General features: G+C 26.4%; 4 protein-coding genes across 4 annotated transcripts; 1 reads left to right on the forward strand and 3 right to left on the reverse strand.

Annotated features, from left to right (window-relative positions):
* Window positions 1–9210: 9210 nt before the first annotated feature.
* On the reverse strand, window positions 9211–11378 carry OCT59_010317 (uncharacterized protein). Its single transcript, XM_025315184.2, has 3 exons — window positions 10911–11378; window positions 9900–10826; window positions 9211–9817 (listed from the first exon to the last, which is right to left on the reverse strand). Exons 1-3 carry the CDS (start codon window positions 11211–11213, stop codon window positions 9482–9484), a joined length of 1566 nt encoding a protein of 521 aa, XP_025183371.1. The 5' UTR covers window positions 11214–11378; the 3' UTR covers window positions 9211–9481.
* A 1772-nt stretch (window positions 11379–13150) lies between these two features.
* On the reverse strand, window positions 13151–15798 carry OCT59_010318 (uncharacterized protein; the record flags this gene model as incomplete). The annotated part of the gene is made up of 6 exons (XM_025315183.2): window positions 13151–13649; window positions 13743–14263; window positions 14457–14609; window positions 14682–15034; window positions 15115–15496; window positions 15610–15798. 6 exons carry the CDS (start codon window positions 15796–15798, stop codon window positions 13151–13153), a joined length of 2097 nt encoding a protein of 698 aa, XP_025183370.1.
* A 2592-nt stretch (window positions 15799–18390) lies between these two features.
* OCT59_010319 (uncharacterized protein) lies at window positions 18391–19872 on the forward strand (the record flags this gene model as incomplete). Its single annotated transcript, XM_025315182.2, has 2 exons — window positions 18391–19120; window positions 19205–19872. 2 exons carry the CDS (start codon window positions 18391–18393, stop codon window positions 19870–19872), a joined length of 1398 nt encoding a protein of 465 aa, XP_025183369.2.
* Window positions 19873–21180: 1308 nt separating this feature from the next.
* OCT59_010320 (uncharacterized protein) lies at window positions 21181–22451 on the reverse strand (the record flags this gene model as incomplete). The annotated part of the gene is made up of 5 exons (XM_025324984.2): window positions 21181–21286; window positions 21383–21443; window positions 21678–21771; window positions 21866–22141; window positions 22248–22451. The coding sequence occupies 5 exons, from the start codon at window positions 22449–22451 to the stop codon at window positions 21181–21183; spliced, it is 741 nt and encodes a 246-aa protein (XP_025183368.2).
* Between the last annotated feature and the right edge of the window lie 1659 nt (window positions 22452–24110).

Consider the following 24110-nt stretch of genomic DNA (forward strand, 5'->3'; position numbering starts at 1 on the left):
ATTAAGGTATGTCTTTCTTTATGATCACAATCTGTTATAGCAACCTAATAATTCATTAAATAAATTAATTTTTTAAAAATAAAGGAAAATAATAACAAATAAAAAATTATTACCTTTGGAGTGAATTTACAACCATTTTCTTGTTCTAACTTATTTTTATAATGTAATAACAATTCTTTTAATATTAAATTATTATAACTACTACTAGTTCTTTGTGCATCTCCAGCAGCTGAAAATAATAAATATCCTATTGGAATTCCTCTTTTTTGATTGTCTAATATTAGTAATGTAAATAAAAGAATTTTTTTATTTGATATACCAAATGTTCCATCCATATGTAAGATTTTTTGATGCCCAAATTTCCAAGCTAAATCTCTTTGATTTTTTGTTGCAAGAACTAATATAAATCGGTCATTTAATTCTCTTCTTGGTTTATAATAAACAGTTGCTTCTATTAATTCATGATCTCTATTATTTAATCCAAAAAATTTGGCTATATTAATTTCTTCTGCTTTGCGTTTATCCAAACCCCAGATATCCTTTGTCATTGAATTACATATATTTATTAAATCCTGATTTGATAATAGAAACCTTTTATTATCAATTATAACTCTTCCATTTAAATAATTTGCTATAAAATTCATATTATTGTTAAGAATATGTGAAGAGCTAGCATGATTTTGTAATAAATTTTGTGCCATTCTTTTTATCATTTCATTAAGGTAAAGTGGAGGAGATTGATGTGGCAAACAACATTGACAATTTTCTACATGTTTAAGATAACCAAAGATACTTATATAATTGTTTTTTTATCTTTTTTAATATATGCATACACAAGACATTCAACAAATTTGTATATTTGTCCTGACTTCCATTTTTTTAAACTCATGTCACTTCCATAACAACATTGTAAAATATAAATTCCTTTAGTTTTAATGCTACAACATATTTTCATTTATTTTCTGGTTGAATATTTTAAGTAAAAGATTATGTTCTTTTAAAAAAGAAATAGCACTATTTTGAGATGCCTATTTCACGTCAGTAAATTCAGAAATTGGAAGAGAATGTAATTGTTCTTTTTATTTTGAGTCAGAATAAAGTGTGAAGGGATTTGTAAATTTGCCATTTAGTTAAAAATTTTATTATTAAGACACAGTATATGTGAAAATAAGAGTAGTGTAGTAAGATTCCCCCTCTAATGTATAGTTTAACACATTATATATTGTTATTCAACACTATTATATTAACGCATTTATTATTGTACAATACTAGCAATATATATATATATATATATATAAGTAAATATAAATATTAAAATTAAAAAAAATGTATATGTAACATTCTATTACATGTCTTATTTGTAACAACTTCGCATATATTATGTAATGTTATATGAATTTCCATAAAAGGAAATTTTATTTTCCATTAAAATTGGAGGATTGTATTACACAAGTATCCAAAAAAAGGAAATTTTACATGCGCATCAGTTAATTCTGGCTGGAATTAATAATTTTAGTAAAAATTAAAATTTTTATATATATCATGTAAAAATTATTGGCCAGTTTAATATTTATTTGTTTATTAGATCATTTTTTTTAATCGTCACATAAACCCCATTTCTTTTCTTTTCTTTTTTTTAGTTTTGCTTTTGAAATGATTTAAAATAACCTGAAAAATGAAAACTTGAATACTGTAAGTTATTTCTTTATTGTTTTTTTTCTTTTTTTTTCCTAGGAAAAATAATACTAATACAACAACTCTCATATAAGGTTACCTGCCTAAACCTCTCCAAAATTCTATGATTAGTTTCTCCAAAATTTTACTATAGTTTTATTATAGTTTCGGTAAGGTTTCAGCAGTTTCAGCATTTATAATAGATTTCGTTAAATTTCACTTTTTTCCAGAGTTTCACCAACTTTTTAATAAGACTTTCATATAGTTTTGGCAAAGTTTCGCTATTTTGGCATTTCGCCAACTTGCCAAAACCCTCTAGTTTCTCCAGCAATCTTACTCTCATGGCATTTTTTCTTTAACTTTTTATGATGTCTTTTTGGTGTTTTTCTTTACAACTTTTATAGTGCTTCTTTATAACTCTCATGATGTTTTTTCTTTAATTTTAATTTTTATGGTATTTTTTTTTGCAACTTTTGTGGTGCTTCTTTACAACTCTCATAACATTTTCTCTAACTTTTATGATGTTTTTTTTTGTGCTTTCTTTGCAACTTTATGGTGTTTTCTCTAACTTTTATGGCATTTTTTTTTTTTGGTGTTTTCTTTGCAAATTTATTGTACTTTCTCTTTGACTTTTATGGTATCTTTTTGGTGTTTTCTTTGCAATTTTTATGATGCTTTTTTACAACTCTTATGATGCTTTTTCTTTAACTTTTATGGTGTCTTTTTGGTATTTTCTTTGCAACTTTTGTGATGCTTTTTTATAACTCTTATAATGTTTTCTCTAACTTTTATAGTGGGTTTTTTTGGTGCTTTTTTTGCAACTTTATAGTACTTTTCTTTAATTTTTATGATGACTTTTTGGTATTTTCTTTGCAACTTTTATGATATTTTTTTACAACTCATGATATTTTTTTCTTTAATTCTTATGGTTTTTTTGGTATTTATAACTCTTATAGTATTTTTTTTTTACAATTTTTATGATGTTTTTTTTAATTTTTTTTGCAACAATTTTATAGTACATTTTAACTTTTCCTTTGTTATTAAATAAATTAATAAAGAAATACTTATATATAAATTTCTAAAAAAGGAAGCTGTTACAAATAAGCCATATAACAGGCTGTTACAAATAAGTTTATCCATATAATAAATATATATTTAAAAAAATGGTAAATTAATGTATAATAGATATATAAAAATCAAAAAACAATATATATATATACATTATATTTATTATATTATAGTATATTTACTACTAGATAAATTATAATAATATTAAGTAATATTTTAACTTTATAATACAGATTTTATATATCTTAAATTTAATAATAATATTTATTTTTGCAAATTTCTGTTAATTTATAATAATTTATACAACCAATATAATTAATTAATACTTATTGTTTATTATAATTATTTGATTTACAATTAATATTTGAATAGTAAATATAAATGCAGGTATTTTTATATTTTTTTTAGCAATTACTTAAAAAATGAATTCATAATTTTGTATAAAAAAAATAATAATTAAATATAAAAAAAAGTAAATTTAAAATTGCAACAGTTTTACCATTTATTTTAAAAAATCAAATAAAAAAATAAATTTAAAATTTTAAACTTTGAAATAATATTTAATAACTAAATATTAATTTAAATTAAAAAAATTATTATATTAGCATTATAATGTATTTTTAGGCAGAATTAAAAATCTAATAAAATACTGACTGGCATTACATCATAAATTTATCACTGCTAATAACTATCACGTATTACTGGTAATATTTAACAATACCAAAATATTGGCTAAATACAGAAGGTGATCAAAATTATCTGGTCAGTTTATTTTGCTAAAATTTTAATAAATAAATATAATTTTGTATTTATAATCACAATAAACAAATTCCAATACTTCATATTTTTGAAAATATAAAATCATCTATTGTATGAATTTTTAAATTTTACAATTTTGTGTAAACAAACTTAAAAATCTTAAAAATATCATAATTCCGCCAATATTAATCTAATGAACCTGTACTTACCACCATTCAAATCATCTCAATGAGATAGATTAAAAGAGGTATAAATCATAAAATTTTAATTACAGGATCAGAAAATATTATAGGTAACATTTAGGTTTTTAGAGTGTAATCATGTGATGAATTCCTCTCAGTAAGACAAATCTGATAAACCCAAAATTACAATATTTCAATTACTAGATTTTGAAATAACCTTAACATACAATTTTAAATTTTAAAATTTGCAAATTTCGCAAACTTGAAAAATTTTATAATTTACATAGTATTACACTTGCATAATACCCTGTAATTAATATGCAATATTATAGCATAATACTTTTTCAATATTATGCTTGCATATCTTATTAAATTTTCTGATAAAACTAGTACTTGAAAAGTACTATGTTAAAAATGCATTGAAAGGTATTCTTTCAGAATATTATAAAAATCTATTAATGGTATATTTTATTAAATTGTGATAATGAATTTGTTTAACTTAAAATTTTATTATTACTATATATATATATATAAGTTTTTCCAACTTGAAAAGTGGCTAGATAATTTTAATCGCCCTCTGTAAAATTGCAATCATATGATTTTTTTATTAATGGGTTCCAGTCAGATATCTAATATAGACGTGAATTTAAGTAGAAATTATAAATATATAAGTCAAAATTGACAAAATACTAACAAACTACATCACCTATAATCTACTCAAACTGGTGGGCTTAGCCAGGAAGAAGGCACAATTGTGAAGTATACAGAAAAATCCACCTCATAGCACAACAACCCAACTAGACTACTACCTCTGACACGCCAGCTAATGAGACCAGATGAAATGAAGCCTATACTTCACAGATTACTTCCACCCGAAAAACCTAAAGCCTTGAGCCCTTTGGCCGATAAAAACTCCAGCACTTGTTAATAAAAATAAATTCTCCAAGTGACTATATTACCAGAGTTAATAAACTACCTAATAGTAAACTAAAGGAGAACTTTTTAGTGTTATGCAATTCCCAAAAGGACACCCATCTCATTCGAACAATCCCTCTAATCTAAACTAAACTGCAGTAAAAAACCCATGATAGTCCAAACATGTGCCACCTTGACCTCACCTGACCAAAAACTAATCATTAAGATCTGCACCCCCTTAAATCAGTGTTGTTAAATTGCCATATTATTTGCCTATTTTTCAAATGACATTTATCATTTTTCATACTTTTTCATAATAAAATTGATGTCATTTAATATCATTTGATGTCATTTCAATGTCATTTCAGTGTCATTTGACAATACTGCCTTAAATTACGCCCAACTCTCTCAAAAGAAAAGATCTACAAACCACCTGATATCGATCAATTTTGGGATACCTCCCTACCCCAGAAAAACTCCAAAAAGCAGAAGGCAAAAAAGAAAGATGAGAAAAATTCACCAAAAAAATAAGAAAAATTCATAACTCTAGGAAAACCACCTGAAGGAGTAAAAACCTAGGTAAAGAGGGAAACTTCACCAAACTATTACAAGGAATAACACCTTATTATTAAGAAAATGAACTTTCACCACTGAGCGAAATGGAAATTTCTTCCTTCCAGCTTGGAATCTTCAATCTTATAACTAAAGTCATTCAAACTATATGAATAAGTGCTGCTAGACCCAATAGAGACAAGTAGTGGAAACCAAGTTGGTGTTTTAACCAGGTATTTAGGGCAACTTCTTTAAATACAAGTATTTTAAAATGAGTGAAATATTATTTCCATTAAGAAAAGTGAGAGAAAGGGAAGAGAGTTTTTTTCGCAACCATATGATTCTTTTGTTTCAAAAATAAGGCTAATTATATAAAAATTACCATATTTTAAATGCTTATAACTTTTTATATCAGTCATTCTTTGAAAATTTAATTGGTAATTTAATAGTACTTGTCATAAAATAAAGTTATCAGATTATTTCTTTAAAATTTTATAAAGTGTAGAAAAATTTATAAGGATTTTATTGTTAAGTATAGATTTCCTGCACCATATAAACAGGTTGTACAATGATTTATTTCATTTAAAAATATTATAGATTAATACAACCTTCTAAATTCAAAAAAAAGTGATTAATTAATAAATAATATTATTTATCACATGCATTTTTATTAATGAAAAATTATTATTACTATTTAATACTTTATAGTGATATTATTACTTTTGTAAATGTTATAAATGTTAATTAACTTGATCATATAAAATATATAAAAATAAAGTTTGCTACGAAATGCAATTGTATTCCATAATTTTCTAGTATTAGAAATTGTAAAATGTATTATAAAAAATGATATTAATGTAGCCAAAGAGGCAAAAGTAAGAATCTTTAAAAATTTATCCGTAAATATAAATATTATACATAAAACACGGAATAAATTTTTTATAGAATTTTGACCCATTGTGTGTTAATCTACTATATATGGGTCAACTGTCATACGTAATACTTTTGCGTTAAAAAATTTTTTCAAGTACTAGCATTTATGATGTATTATGCGGGGGTTTTTTTTACCATTTTGACTTATCTGGATCAGATATTATCAGATTCAAATTCGAAGATCAAATTTTCTTGAATAAGATTTATTAGAAGCTAATCTATTGCCAATTCATGCGAAAATTAAATAACTTAGAATTATAATAAACGTTGCATCAGTGCACAAATTTATAATTAATACGAATTGTTTGAATTTAATAAGTAGAATTAGTAGATTTCCTTTTTTCTTTTAGTTATAAAGAAGAAATTTAATTTTCTTTTAGTTATAAAGAAAAAATTTAATTATCTTTTAAAAGAAATAAAATATTAATGAATCGCAGCATTATGATCCCCTTTAAAAAGAATGTTAAACGAAATTTCCAACATTGATCACCACGTGAGAGACTTTTCTGGATTAGAGATGGTCGATCAACAAACAATATTTTTAAACTGAGTATGGATATTGTATTACATTATTATTAAAACTACAACGAAAATAATAAAAAAAGGTTTTAAAAGTAACGGAATAAATTTTTTATAGAATTTTGACCCATTGTGTGTTAATCTACTATATATGGATCAACTGTCATACGTAATACTTTTGCGTCAAAGAATTTTTTTCAAGTACTAGCATTTATGCGGGGGTTTTTTTTTTACCATTTTGACTTATCTGGATCAGAATTATCAGATTCAAAATTCGAAGATCAAATTTTCTTGAATAAGATTTATTAAAAGCTTATCTATTGCCGATTCATGCAAAAATTAAATAACTTAGAATTATAATAAACGTTGCATCAGTACACAAATTTATAATTAATACGAATTTTGCTCTAATTGTTTGAATTTAATAATGAGTAGAATTAGCAGATTTCCTTTTTTCTTTTAGTTATAAAGAAAAAAATTAATTATCTTTTAAAAGAAATAAAATATTAATGAATTGCAACATTATGACCCCCTTAAAAAAGACTTTTCATTTCAACATTGATCACCACGTGAGAGACTTTTCTGGATCGATCAACAAACAATATTTTTAAACTGAGTATGGATATTGTATTACATTGTTGTTAAAACTACAAAGAAAATAATAAAAAAAAGTTTTTTTAAAAGTAACGAAATAAATCTTTTATAGAATTTTGACTCATTGTGTGTTAATCTACTACTGTCATACGTAATACTTTTGCGTCAAAGAATCTTTTTTCAAGTACAAGCATTTATGATGTATTATGCGGGGTTTTTTTTACCATTTTGACTTATCTGGATCAGAATTATCAGATTCAAATTCGAAGATCAAATTTTCTTAATAAGATTTATTAAAAGCTAATCTATTGCCGATTTATGCGAAAATTAAATAACTTAGATTTATAATAAACGTTGCATCAACGAATTTTGCTCAAATTGTTTGAACTTAATAATAAGTAAAATTAGTAGATCTTCTTTTTTTTAGTTTGTAAGGAAAAAATTTAATTATCTTTTAAAAAAAAATAAAATATTAATGAATTGCAGCATTATGATCCCCTTAAAAAGAATGTTCTTAAACGAAATTTCTTTCAAACATTGATCACCACGTGAGAGACTTTTCTGGATCAGAGATAGTCGATCAACAAACAATATTTTAAACTGAGTATGATATTGTATTACATTATTGTTAAAACTACAACGAAAATAATAATAAAAGTAACGGAATAAATTTTTATAGAATTTTAACCATGTTAATCTGCTATATATGCTTTTGCGTCAAAGAATTTTTTTCAAGTACTAGCATTTATGATGTATTTTGCAGGGGTTTTTTTTACCATTTTGACTTATCTGGATCAGATATTATCAGATTCAAATTCGAAGATCAAATTTTCTTGAATAAGATTTATTAAAAGCTAATCTATTGCCGATTCATGCGAAAATTAAATAACTTAGAATTATAATAAACGTTATGTCAGTACACAAATTTATAATAAATACGGATTTTGCTCAAATTGTTTAAATTTAATAATAAGTAGAATTAGTAGATCTCCTTTTTTTTTTAGTTTTAGTTGTAAAGAAAAAAAATTTAATTATCTTTTATAAAATATTAATGAATTGCAGAATTATGACCCCTTTTAAAGAGAATGTTCTTAAACGAAATTTCTTTCAAACATTGATCACCACGTGAGAGACTTTTCTGGATCAGAGATGGTCGATCAACAAACAATATTTTTAAACTGTGAGTATGGATATTGTATTACATTATTGTTATTTGTTAAAACTACAAAGAAAATAATAAAAAAAGGTTTTTTAAAAGTAACGAAAATAAATCTTTTATAGAAATTTGACCCATTGTGTGTTAATCTACTATATATGAATGGGTAAGCTTCAACTGTCATACGTAATACTTTTGTCAATATGATGTATTATGCGGGTTTATTTTTTACCATTTAGAATAGATTTATTAAAAGCTAATCTATTGCGATTCATGCGAAAAAGATTTATAATAAACGTTAACATTAGTACACAAATTTATAATAAATACAGATTTTGCTCGAATTGTTTAAATTTAATAATAAGTAGTAAAGAAAAAATTTAATTATCTTTTAAGAAATAAAGTATTAAATGAATTGCGGCATTATGATCTCCCCTTTTTAAAAGAATGTTCTTAAACGAAATTTCTTTCAAACATTGATCACCACGTGAGAAACCTTTCTGGATCAGAGATGGTCGATCAACAAACAACAATATTTTAAACTTGTGAGTATGGATATTGTATTACGTTATCGTTAAAACTACAAAGAAAATAATTAAAGATATAACAGAAATGGTTGTCAAATTGTGGGGTTTCACATGCAATGTCGATCTATTGTTTCTATTTTTTTGCAAGATTATCATCATCAAAATTAATTTTATAGGGGGCGATTTCGGAAAAAAACCCGGTTATAGGAGGGATGAAATGTCATGCCGAAGTAATAGCATCAAGCAAAAAGTATTGTCAACGAAATTTGTAAGAAGCTTGCAAAATATAACATACAATAACAAATTATATTTTTGAAAATTTTGTTAACATTTAAAAATATTAATTATTAAAAATGTTTGAACTTTATTAATATTATTTTTTTTTTTTTTTTTAGGAAAAAAGAAAAAATTTTAGATTATTTTCATATTTATATGATTGAAATATTTTTTTTATAAATACATAATAATAATAATAATGTTTTGATACATTAAAGAATTTACAGGGATTTTTATATTCTCCCAATTTATCGTAATGTAAAAGAATAAAAAAATTTTATATGTTGAATGTGTGTTTATATTAGATATATTATGTGTAGATTTTATTATGCTTCCGCCTTTACTCTTTCTTTCCTTTCTTCAACGTTGAAATCATGGTCTTCATTTGCTAATTCTTCAAGAGACAAACCTTTTGTTTCAGGAATGAGTATTGAGAATAAACCCCCAATAAACATCCATGCGGCAAAGATTAAAAGCAATTGTCCAACAAATGCGTTTGGTCCACCAATGTCTTTTAGTTTTGAGAAACCAACTTGAGCAACAATAGCTCCAAGTTTTCCGGATGCAGCTGATATACCATGACCAGTTGATCTGTAACGTGTTGGGAAAACTTCCCCTGGAACGATGAATGTTGTTGTGTTGGGACCAAAATTTTGGAAGAACTGGAATTAAGGTAATATAATTTAGTGATAAATAATTTACATTAAGATGTGAAAAGAAATAAGGAAAATGAAGTTTAATTACCTGCAACAATGTGAATAAGACGATAAAAGCTGGAATAGAATGTTCTTTGAGTGGATTAAAGGCAGCACCCATGACAATAAATAGTACAGTGAGGACAGCGAAACCCATTATTTGAATAGGTTTTCTACCCCATTTATCAACAAAAGCTACAGTAACCCAATAACCAGGAACGGTTCCCATAATAGTGATAATAATATTACCAAGAGCCATATTTTTGAGTGAATTATAAGCCCTTAGATTAAAATCTGCATCATGTGTGTCAGCGTAGCCAATAGCACTCAAAATAATTCCGTTATTAAGACCGATTCCATAAAAAGCAATATCCAACGCGAACCATGACATAGAGGTTCCTAGTAAAACTTTTCCATTTTTCCATTTTCCAAAATAACTTGTGAAATCCGACCAGCTTGCTTTTGGTACACCGACATGATTGCCTGGTCCATCATTTTCATCTGTTGTGTCAGTTTTTTGCAAATAGTTGGCGACGTCCGAAGTTGCTTTGTTGACATCGTGTTCTACGTCCATAGTATATCGTGGGGTTTCTGGAATTGTGAGACGGAAGTATAGAGCCGCAATACCGGGAATAGCACCACAACCGAGCACTATACGCCAACAATAATCAACAGCAGAAACATCGGCGATAATTGCACTTCTAAAAGCTGCCAAAACGATAAGTGCTACAATAGCAGAGCCTAAAATTCCAAATCCTTGCATAGCAAATACTGAGGCCATCATAGCACCTCTTCTTTTTTTTGTGGCGAATTCAGATGTAATAATTGCGGAAAGAGGATAATCTCCTCCAATACCGACACCCATTACAACACGCCAAAACATGATAATACCGACTACTGTAACAGCACGACTTTGACCGGCCAACGATGAAGCAACTGTCGCAACAATAATGATCATTAATTCAACACCATACATCTATAAAAGTAAATTATAAATTTTTAAAGTTAATAATTATTTAATTAAATTAAAATTAAATTTTTTTCATATTAAAATATTTACCTTCTTTCTCCCAAGACGATCTGCCAAATAACCGAAAAATAATTGACCAAGTAAAGTGCCAATAGAACCTGACACTTTCAAACCCAAGTCGATATTTGCAGGAGTTTTACCACCATAATAGACGTACCCTATCATAGTAGAGGCAAAATTGATAGCAAAAAGATCGTACGCGTCCATAAAAAAGCCGGTACCAGCTACCAAACACGCACGAATATGTTGCCAGCCAAATTTTGCATCATCAATCTCTTTGAGAGCCGCTCTACGTTTATCGACATCAATTGTTACTCTATCGTTCGAAGACATTATGATAAAGGAATTAAAGGTTTAAAGGTTTTATTTTTCCTTTTTTTTTTTGGAAACTAATTATATATATATATATTATATTTATATTTAATGGCAAGATCGATTCTATTATATACTCATATGCTAATAAAATTAATTATCATTAAGCAATGGACATGAATTCATGAAGGGAGAAAATTGAGAGCTTTATATTAATAAAAATTTGATTCTAATTATATAATTAATTATTATGAACTGGAACAGGCAATAGGCGCTAATCTTAGTTCTGGAGACAGAATCTAATTATTGATCCGGTTTTTAATCCGGTTTCGGTGTTTCGGTAATACAAATTTAGTAATACTAAAATTAATAGGGGAAGATTTGACCTGGATGAATAATTTATCCATAATGAATCTAACCAAAAATGAAAAATAAAATTTTAAGTGCGCTAAACCATGAATTGAAAGAATTTTTAATATATTCCTATAATAAACGATGAATTTTTAATTTTCCGATAGTTGAATTTGTAATTTTAACTTAATATGTTTAACCAACATCAAAACTTGAGTATGATCAACCAAATATTATTGAAATACAGCATGTTCTAAATAGAAAATGGGAATTTATATATATGATTTCAAGCTGCACTTTTATTTCGGAATATTTTTTTTTCTTCATCGAAATGCCTTTGCCCTTAACCCGCCGATATATTTATTTTTTTAACTAATAATTTTTATTATGATAATCAAAATAATTTTATTATTATATTATTTTTTTAAAAAAAATATATATAAAAATTATATAAATTCTTTGTTAAAAAAAAAAAAAAAAAAATGGCGTTCATTAAGGTAATAAAATTTTCCAATAAGATGTTAGGGAAACAAAGAAATTATCATATAGGAGACATATATTATTGATTTACTATATTAGTCGTTTAGTTGAATGAGAATATTTATGTACGCCAAACTTTATCGTTTAACGGAGTAATCCGAGTACAATTTCGATATAAGATACAATTGATATAATTTATATCCGGATTTTATATTGTTTATTGCCAAAAAAAATGATGGACATGGGGTCATGCTGTCTAATTTTTACAATGATCTTAAAAAGATTATCAGGGTTAACAGGATTTTGATTGTGTACAAAGTTACAATATTTGTTACAATTAAAAAAAGTTACAAAAAATACGTCAAAAAAAAACCATCAATTAATTAGTAAGCGTTTTTTTACATTAAAACAGCCAAACGATTACAAGTCGATTAGTTGATTAGCTGATTATAGTTTAAAGATTTTCCCATAATTACTTGGATTTTCTGAAATCTATTTGATAAAAAGGAAAAAAAACAATAGGTTCCATTTTTGAGTAATGGCGTGTTGAAATTTGCCAACTTTCTAAAGAAAAAAAATTCTTTCATTGGCTTGAGAAAATCATTAGCCTACCTATGGCACATAATTATAATAATAGTTAGTAGGGTTTCCGAAGAGTTCTGGGGGAGATTTCTAGAATTGTAAACTTTACTTGTGCTCATATACTTGCATTTAAAAACTATGTGCCGGAGAATTTTTAATGCATTATGAAACCAATTTAAGGATTTGCTATTATTTTTAAGTTTTATCTGATTCTTTGTATCCAGTAATGAATGGAATAAATAAAAAATGTTTTTCCGTTCCGTTCCGTTTCAATCACCTCATATTTTATTCATTTGATTGGCCTATTTGTATTTTTTATATAAGGTATTTTTTATTTAAATTTTTTCCCACCAAGTCGGACAATATTAACCCCGAGTCTAAAAGTATCGGACTTATTTTTTTACGAACCACAAACTCGTATTTTAAGTAATATTTCGTTTTACAAATAATAAAAAATTACATTACTTTTTTTTATTGTGTTCATCAAAAAAATCTGATTATCTAAGATTAAAACAGATCATGAATTGTAAAAAACTTGTTTATTTTTAACATCCAAACCTTACAAGACTATATAACATAGAACGTAAGTGTTTTTCAGTTTCTAACAAATTATCTCTTCTTTTACTTATATTTTCATCTTCCTTAATTAATTCGGTAATTTCAAAATCTTCTTCCCCTTCCATAGGTTCACATGCATCAAGGAATTTTTCTTCAATATCTTTTGCGAAGTTGTCAATAAATGCATGAATTATTGTCATAGAAATCATATCTGCGTATCTTTTGAATGCAATTTTAAAATATGACATAGCAGATGCCATTATCTCAAACGTATCCTGATTTCCATTTATTACACGTCTCGATAACATTGACCTATTATTTTTTTCAATTACTTCTTGAATATTTTTTAAATATTCAGCCTTTGAGAGATTCATTGAGCCCTCGTCTAAAGTAAAAGGAAAATTGTTTCCCTCTATGTCATTTATAAAATTAATATGTCTCTCAGTATCCTGTTTACATTCTTGAAGATATTCCATTGCACGAAATCTTTAGAAAAAAATGGAGAATTTTAAAAATAATTATGGTTAAAAAAAAAAATTACATTATTAAAAGATAAATAAAATCTTATATAACACATACTTAATTCTACCAACCAAGGCCGGAAAACGTGAAAATATTTTATCAGCAGATTCATTTACATGTTTCGTCATAATTTCGTTAATTTCATGTAAACAATCAAAAGCTGGCGATTTCCATCTTTTTTGATGTTTCTTTATGAGACTGACCACGGAACTATAAGGGATAAAGCCAGGTAACAAACGTCCACGTGCTTTATTTACACTATCAGATACATCAATCTCTTTAACTATATGTAATTCATCATTATTCTCCGCTATTATTACATCTTCATTTATAGGTTTTAGGAATTCTTTTAAAGTATCAAATCTCTCATCACCAATTTCAAAAATTGGACGAGTAGAGCACAGATTATGCTTAAACTTTCCTAATTCCTCATTAATTTCTTGCCATAAATCCGTATGATCATTAGAACACGAGATTAAATCTCGAATGGAGTTGGCGCATTTTTTTATCATTCGGAAAAGTTCAAGTCGTGGATTTTCTCCAAGTTGTTCAGGAACTTGTTCAAGTTCTTCGCGAATCTGGAAAATTTATCAAAGAATAAACAAATAAATCAAAATAATAAATAAATACAATATTGGGTGGAAGTCAATAGAAAGAGGGGGGGAATTCAAATTTTGGTCAAAATTTTTTTATTGGCTCACTTTGCTGATCACGGTCATGTGCACAAAATTAGCAAAAATTCTGTCCCATTATATATTAAAATATACGTACCTTTTCAAGTTTATCTTCAATTTCTTTTTTAATTGATGGAAGGGTACGCTTAATCGCATCGATTAATAAATCAGATAATTTCTTTTGTAAATGTTCAACACCCAAACGATCTCTTATATAAAAACTTCTCCAAGGTTCTTCGTTATCAAAGAACTATTTAACAAAATTAGAAATAAAATTAATTTGTATAAATAATCAATTTATGCAATTTAAATTTTTACTAACATTCTTTTCATTTTTCCGAGCTTCTTTAAATGTAATTCCTTCTTTTAATTCCTTTGGTTTTGGGTTTCTTACAACATAATATCCAAGGGCCAATCTATGTGCATCACCTCTCATAATTTTCATCCAAGTATCATGAGTGCCTTCCTCGATTGTATCTGGTTTTGTTAAAACTCCGAGAGTACGAAGACCTTGCTTATCAGCTTTCTTTGCAAGAGTTATAATAGCTTGATTATCTATTTCGTCCTTACAACTAATAGTTGCCACGATAATAGACTTTTCTTTTGAAATATAATTTTCGACTAATTCTTCGATTAATCTTATGAACCTTTCATCTTCTACTTTTTCAACATGACCTTTAAGAATGATTTAAATTATATAATGTTAAAATTTTGACAAAAAATTTTTAGTAGATTAATATAGTATAAATACTTACGAATAATTCCGGGCAAATCTATTAAACTAAGATTTGGAACATTTGGTCCTTTTATTTCCAAACAAACAACATTTTTCGTAAATTTCAAAGCGTTCTTATCTGCATCCTCTTCATAACTTAAACTTTCAAAATCCCATTCAAAATAATCTTCAGGTTTACAATTAGGATTTAAAAGTGCTTTTTGAGCCCGACGAGCAACTATTTCTACTTCATTCGGATGGGTAATAATTCTGCCGAATTTTGTTTCTTCAGGACGAATAAGTTTTTCATCAAAATTATCATACTCTTTACGTAAAGAAACCTGACATGACCATTCGCTAGAAGACTTAATTAAACGTATTTCCATAACACATCTTGTACATGTGCCATCTGAACGGGGTAACTACAAAAAAAAAAAAATTGTTAATGTCAAAAGCAGAGTATGACGTATTAATTTTGAAAAAATAAAAACGTTCATTTCTCGTAAAGTCAAAAAATTTTCTTTTTTTTTTTTACCTGGATTCCGGAAATTGCTTCCAATAAACTACTTTTTCCAGCTGATTGATTTCCACAAAAAACCACGGTTGGTAAGTCAACGGCGGATTGCGCTCCCATACGACGCAATTTATTTAAAATTTCAATGTATTTAACTGCATTTTTAGCATAAGAGCTATCTCCAATAGTGAGGGGTAGGAAATCACTCATTTTTTTTTTAAGATGAAAAGAAGTAACTAAATGTTTCGTTTGTAATAAAAATATTTTGATAAAAGAATAAAAAAGTTTTTTAAAAAAAGAATATTAAATTTCTTACGAATTTATTTTTGTTTTTTTTTAAAAAAATAAAAAGGAATGAAAAGAAAAAAATTATAAAATCATGTCTATTTATTATATTCGAAACAATTGTTTTGAAACCCCGTTCACGTCTTGTTTAATTATTTTTGAATAAAATTTACTTTCTCGGAAACAATTATCAGAACCGCAGTTCAATGATTTTGTTATCAAAATTTATCACGGAATAAATATTAATATTATTCATATTTACGTCAAAAAAAAAAACATACAAAAGCATTGGCGTGATGCCAAGACCAAATATGTATATATATGTATATATATGTTTAATGTTATTGTATTAAATAATGCACCAACAAAAACAGTAGTAAAATTTGGGATTTTCAAATCTTCAAATTCCAAAGGAAACTTCCAAATTCCCAGATATATATATATATATATATAACAATAACCGTGTTTTAGAAGTGGAATTGGAATCTTCCATGTACATCATTGCTCAGCTAACGTTTCTTGTTTTGTTAATAATTTCCGAAGTTCATAAATTACGGTAAGTGAAATTGTCGTTACAAGAATTGATTGGTAGAATTGTATAACGTGAGATTTTGATTGGTAATTCGGCACAAGTGGATGTTCGACGTACTTGATTGGTTAAATTTCACGTGCTTGCTAATAATTTTTCGTTCTGTTAATTACGCAGAAAGCATAGATACAGTTCATGCAAATTTTTATATTATAAGCGAATGAGGTATCTAGTCAAAATTTTTTCTCAACACAGTATGATAAAATTTGTTAATTGGATAATTGGAATTACTGACAAATTTTAGTAATGTTTTACGTATGTCAATTATAATTTTAAATTTACAGTAGGGATCATAAGTATCCTCCCCTCATAATTTCTAAAGCCAAGTAATAACACCCATTTTGGGTTTAAATATAACCTTGATAAGAATTATAATACATAATTTAGATGATCGGCTGCAAAATGCCGATCTTTTCTAATATTTGATATAAAATTGTTTTTATGTTTTTGTGCGTAAATATTCAATAGAACTATAGTGAAATTTGAAAATATAGTTACTTACATTCATTATAGTTAAGATTATAGTAGTTTATTGGGCCAAAAATGTCATTAAAATAAAGTCTTAAATAAAGAAAAAAAAGTCATATCATTTGCAAAGTCCATATTGCAATGATTTTTTCAGCTCTGAAGTTGAGTAAACCAATTTGCTTTCAGATACTCATTTTTTGTATATTATCTGCGAAAGAGATCTCTTGGCTTATTCCTATAAGATTTTTAGTCAAGATAACTTAATATGAATTCTGGACAAAGTTAATAATTCCAAACACCATTCAAATATTATTATGAAAAAAAGAGGAAAAATATAGTATAATTGAAATTCCCTAGCTTTATATTTTACTTGGTAAAAATTCTAAAGGAAATGTGCAGTGACTCTTGAAAATCAATATATTTAAAAAAAAGTTATATATCTAAAGGGTTAAGGCATAAGGAATGGAAATATTTACATAAAAGGATATTTTTGGACATAAAATTTACCGATCATCTAACTTCCTGATCTACATATTATATAAGCCTATAAATTTACATATTATCAAGGTTAGTATTGTATTTAATTTTAAAAAATTTTAATGGGTGTTATTACCTGACTTTAGAAATTACGAGGGGTAGGATACTTATGAGTTATGACCCCTACAACATTAAATCCGATTCGTACAAGAAAGCCTACAAAATGAAGAAAAGAAGTGTTAGAAATACCCCAATATGTAAGTGGATCAAAAATAGATACAATTTAATAGTGATATATTGGTAAAGTTGGATTTATTCTGCAACATGGAATAACAGATAATGGTAAAACAAACCAATATATTAAAATATGAATCTAAATCTACTAAAGTAAAGTTGCTTTAAGTTTAAAATAGATCAAAGTAATTTAGTTTAGTTCAAATTTATTTATTTTTATATTTTCATAAAATATTATACTATACTATTATATAGGGGGATTAATTAGATTAATTTTCATACAAAATATTTAAAATATTTACTTATGCTGAAGCTACCGAAAATCATAAAAAATCAGTGCGTCATTACACAAAAAAATTTACGTCATCTCAAAAATTTTAAAATCTAAACAATTGTTCTTTCAAATAATTTAACTTTTTTCTTCAGGTCCCTTTTTTTTATTAATAATAATTTATTGGTTATTGGTAAGTTTTTTTTTGAATTCAGTGATACAACAATAATCGAAGAACTTTAATTTTGTCGAAATAATCTACTCCTTAACTACCCCCAAGTCCCCCAACACTTTGGATGCCAAAATAGGCTAAAATTATTTATAGTGTGTAACTCCCTGTGCCTGATCAAAGATTTTTAAGTGTATAAATAATATGCTAAACCGTCATTTTTCTTTTTTTCCAGCCCCACCAATTTGTTCTTTCTTTCTTTCTTTCTTTCTTTCTTTCTTTTTTTTAAAAAAAAGAAATTATCTAATGATGCCTATTGTGTCAACTTGGTTAGATATAAAACCTAAATCTATTCAACCTTCGTCACGTCCTGATAATAAAAAGAAGAATTATGATTATGTACAAAACGCCAAAATTGAAGTATCTAAAACTACGTTTATATGTATTTCATCACAGAACAAGCAAACTCAAAAAATTGAACACGAGAATAAACAACAAGTTGGTAGAGAACACCTTTCTAAGAATCATAATAACAAAAATTATAATAATTCACGGTTTGTAAAAATTAGATATAATAAAAAGGCCGAAGATAATTCTACCTTGACGCCTGTATCAAGTTCTAATCTAACTTTAATGGACACTGACGCTAATAACGCGTGCAAAAAAGTTTTGAGAACAAAGGAAATCTTTTGGAATGAATGGAATGAACCTGATTGTGTTAATTTTTTTTATAATTATGATGAATCACCCACCTCTTATTATTCACCTCAATGTCAGTCTGCAGGACAGATAGAATCGACAAAATATTCATCTAGTTATTCATCCACAAGCACACAAAGTTCTTGTATAGGTGATCAAGAGTTACATAATGTTCCCGAAAATAGAAACAACAGAAACCAACGTACAAATTATGTATCATCAACTACCGAAGAAAATGCTAAAAGAGAAATATCTCAATATTGGGTCACTTCTTTGTATGACATTTATTTAGTAACGCAAAAATTCAGTCCATCGGAAAATATGCACCAAAATTACCTGGGTAGTAATAAATTAAAAAAATATATATGTATACTAATATTATAAATTTACTCACATATTTCTTTTTTTTCCACTTTTTCACTAGATACTATCAGATATACTATATTATCAATTTGGGGTACATTATACGATAGTGAATTCCATTATTGGATGCGACAAGTTTTACAAATGTCTGGAACAAATTGTAGAATTATTGAGCTAGCGTTGTATTATCTCTTACGATTCAAGAGATGCTTGGATCGTTCAAAAGTTGAATTATCATATATTATTAATTATTCAAGATTTACCGTTTCGACAGAGCCTTGCCCTGAAAATCAAGAATCCATAAAACCTTTGCCCGCGTTGATTTCATCATTAATTATAGCATGGAAATTTTTTCAAGATGAAAATTACAAAACTAATCATTGGACATCCTTTACCGGATATACCATTGAACAACTAAACGTTTTTGAACGCGATTTTTTAAGAATGGTTGATTATAATATCTTTATAAAAGAAAATTCTTTTAAGCAATGGTTAAGATTCTTACATTCTCATATGCAAGCTATCTGTGGACCTGGATTGGATGTAAGATTCGCGTATTTTCTTCCACATAATCGGGAGAGAATAAATGAATTTATAAAATCTTTGAAGATGTTAAATATTGAAGAGATGGAACGAATAATAAGAATAAATGAACGTCATATTAGTCGAGGTAAAGAGAATGAAAGAGTTTTAAATTTCGATGATATTAAACGAAATCATGTAAAGTAATGAGAAGTAACGAAGAGTCACGAGTAGTAACATGTAGTAACAAGTGGTAACAAGTAGTAACGGCTATTTATTGTATAGATGTTTTGATTTAGAATAGACAAAAATTTTATTTGCTTATTTTCTTTTGCTGGTTTTTCTTTTATGGCATACTTTGCTGGAACATAGAAATCTATAGATATATTTTTTTTTTCTAAACATATACACATATATATATATTTTGCATATACTAGCTTGCATCAAAATGAACAAGATTATTTTGTTATTGTAAATATACAAATATCACGATAATTAAAATAAAATCATCAATAGACAAACCATTTCTGTTATTTTATTTTTGGAAAAAGCGTTTATTTGTAGTATCTACTACTTGTAGTGTCTACTTGTAGTGCCTACTTATATTCTATTAAATATACAATGATCTAAATGTCTTTTCGATGAACGAACACATTTGATCGTACACCAATCTAATTGGTTATTTCAATGAACTTTCTTATTTGAATCTACAGTACATTGATCTATCTGATCTTTCTTAAGAAATAATGAAAAATATAAGAAAGATATTTGGTTAACAGAAAAAGATATAAGAATTTATTGTGAGGAGCTTTCTTTAAGAAAAAAGTACTACGACTTACTATATCTTCATCGCCTCCATCATATCCTCTCTGCTTTTATTTTGATCAATAATAAGATTTTCTCCTTTGTTATTCGAATATAATAATAACGGACCAGATTGGATGTATTAAATCGAGCGAATAAATAAAATCCTAGAATCAAGAGCTCTCTTTAAGAAAAAAAGTAATATGACTACTATATATACAATTTTTTCACATCCTCTCTGCTTTTATTTTTGACCAATAATAAGATGTTCCTTTTGGACCAGTTCGGGTGTATTAAATCGAGAGAGCTTTCTTTAAGAAAAAAGTACTATGACTTACTATATATACAATTTCCTCATCACCTCCTTCACATTCTCTGCTTTTATTTTGATCAATAATAAGATTTTCTACTTTGCTATTCTAATATAATAATAACGACCAGTTTGGATGTATTAAAATCGAGTAAATAAATTAAATTCTAGAATTGAGAGCCCTTCAAACTAATATTTCCTTCCTTTTTCATCTTTAATGATATTTAAACCGAATATTCCTTCACTACAAATATAATGTTGAATTTAATCATTATTAATCTAATGTTTCTATATCTGAGAATTCATGCCCCAATTTCATCGGTAGCACCACCAATTAAGATTTTTTTATAAAATAATTTAAATTTTTAAAGCTCTCTTTCGCAACGTTAATTATTTATTAATTAATCCACGGATTTCGGCATATTTTTATTAACTTTTAATTTCATTCTTTCTATCTTTCTTACGTCATTTATATGACCAAAAAATCGGTCGAAAAATTCTCTTGCACTAAAAAAAAAAAATCATTTTATCGTCGCTATTTCTTTGATGTGGTTTTAATAAACGAAAATCTATGCAATTTAAAAAGAATTCGAGAGCCCATACCATAAAATAGAGCCATAATCCACAAATATTGTCGGTGATAATTCCCTCCATAAACGATAATCTATACAATTAGAGGGTTGCTGAGATATTGCTTATTTGTCATCTCGTAAATTATCTCGCCAGATATATGTTTCTTCCCATTCTCTCGTATTAAAATAAAACTGTACAATACATTCGTGAATATAAAATACGAAAGTTAATCCATAACATTTGGTAAGATTATTTACATAAATACGGGGGTTTTTTTTTCAATCTCATGAATTAATATCATAAGAATGAATAGAATGAGAATAACCATCAATATCAGAATTTTCTTCAATCTCATTAAATATTACATATCTAGTACCTCTATATACTTGTAATAAAATATTTAATTTTGGTAATAAATGCTATTAAAAAGAAGAAAAAAAAAAAATTTTTTAATTAATCAATTAGAAACTCATTTAAAAAAAATAATATTAAACTCTTAAGAAAATTAAATACCTCAAAAACAACCACCATTCTATCTTGACCATCAACAATTATAGCCATATAAAATTTAACTTGTAACATAGTTATACCTTCATTAATTATAATATCAGAAATTTTTGATTTATCAATAAATTTAGATACACTTCTACCATTCATATAAATAGTTTTTACTTGTATACCAACATCTCTAATTGATAAAATACTTTCTTCTTTTACTATATTAAGTTTTAACCAAATCCATATTATTATCATGGCTATAGATATTGAATAAGTTATTGTTGTTTGATTCTAGAAAATAAAAAAAAAAAAAAAAATTGTTTTGATGAAAAAAATTAAAATTAATTTTTTTTTATAATATTTTTTATGTATTCTTTTATTATTAAGGTAATATTACCATAAACCCTAATACAATTGCTAAAATGAATGCATATATTACATCAAATAAACCGAAAAATGAATGATTTGATAACATAATATATTCTCTCGCATTATCCGCAAGAATGTTACATAAGAAATAAGGATTATTTGATATAGGTAATATAATTGTAGAAGAAGGTTGTGAATATTGATTATATTCTTGATTTAAAGAAGTTGACATTCTTTGAACGGATATTTAGAAAGAGAGAAAAAAAAAATTAAAATTACCTTGAATGAGATCAAACTCGTTAGTTATTTCAGTTACATATTTTTTTTTTGTGTTACAAAATTTCAGTATCAAATTAAAATGGAAATATCCGATGACCAATCATAATGATGTAAACGAATTGAACGATAAACGTGATTTTTGAGCCAGAAAACAAAAAAAAAAAGTTTATAAAATTATTAATTTGAATGAAAATATAACGAATATACCCGAAAATTCATATGCAATACTTAGGAATTGAGATTATTAATGGTCTATAATAAAACTATTCATCAGATTTCGCAATATAAAGTAATTTTTACGTAGTCGTTTCAGAATAGGTTGAATAGCATGAAAAAAATTGGAAGATAATATGGAATGTAAATCAGGTGAAGTTAATATGAGGTAGTCCACGTCGCTTTTTATTGATTTTGGGGACAAAATAGAGATTTAGAAATTCTAAACTTTGTAAATGGAACTTGAAAGAATTGATCCAGTATATCGAATTCAATATGTACTGTAGACAGTGTAGTACAACAGCTTTTAACCGCGACTCCTACAGCAAGATTTAAATAATTGTTGCTCTTTATACCAATTAATTGACTGTGTAAAAATTGTACCTCGAAAATTTTATTATAACACTGATATTGGTTCATTTACCTATTACAAGTTTAACCGCGATTTCCACAGCAAGTTTAATGTTTATATAATATATTAATTGACTGCGTTAGAAATACTTTAAAAATTTTATAACACCGATATTGTTCATTTATTACAGTAAATTCAGAAGTTTTAACCACGATTTCTACAGCAATACAGCAAGATATCTATTAATTGACTATGTAAAATACCGATATTGGCTAAGTTTTAACCGCGACTTTGATATAAACCAATGACTTATAAAAAACAATTATATTAAATAAAACCGCAAAAAACGCAGCAGGAAACTATTATCTGCATAAATTATGTACGTTACATACAATACATTACAAGTATAACGAACCCAAATTTATGAGTTTGATTAAATGTTTCATATACAAAGATAAAAAATCTTGATACCTCGCTTTATCGTGAAATTCGTTATATCGCATAGTCGTTATCATTATAAACCTATTATAGTACGAAATTATATACATTTATTACATGCAGTATAATTAAAGTTTTAACCGCGATTTTTTGAGTCCCCCTTAATTGAAAGTGTAGTACTCAAATACATTATTATATACCAATATTGGTTTATTTTAACCGCGACTTATTGATATAAACCTACAGAAAGATTTTAATCTTCAATAATAACAATTTTTTTTTTTCATTTGCTCCTTATTCTGACTAATACGAGAAATTTGATTCATTCAAGTATCATGATTTACATACACTCATTTTAAATTTGATATCTTTATGATATCTAATCTTTTTCTTCAAAAGATAAAGGCCATCTTTTGTGATAGATAATAAAAATTTTGGGGTTACTGTATGTGATAATATCGAATAAGTAGAATGAGTAGCGCCAAAAAGATAAAGAATTTTTTTTCAAATTGACGTAAAGGACCTTTCTTTTTTTGAGAACTGACGTTTGTAATTCACCAAATCGGTAAGATAATTGAAGAGAAGAAGTGCATTGTTCGCGAGTTTCTA

The sequence above is a fragment of the Rhizophagus irregularis genome, chromosome 18 (genome assembly GCF_026210795.1).
Source record: "Rhizophagus irregularis chromosome 18, complete sequence".
Classification (NCBI taxonomy): domain Eukaryota; kingdom Fungi; phylum Glomeromycota; class Glomeromycetes; order Glomerales; family Glomeraceae; genus Rhizophagus; species Rhizophagus irregularis.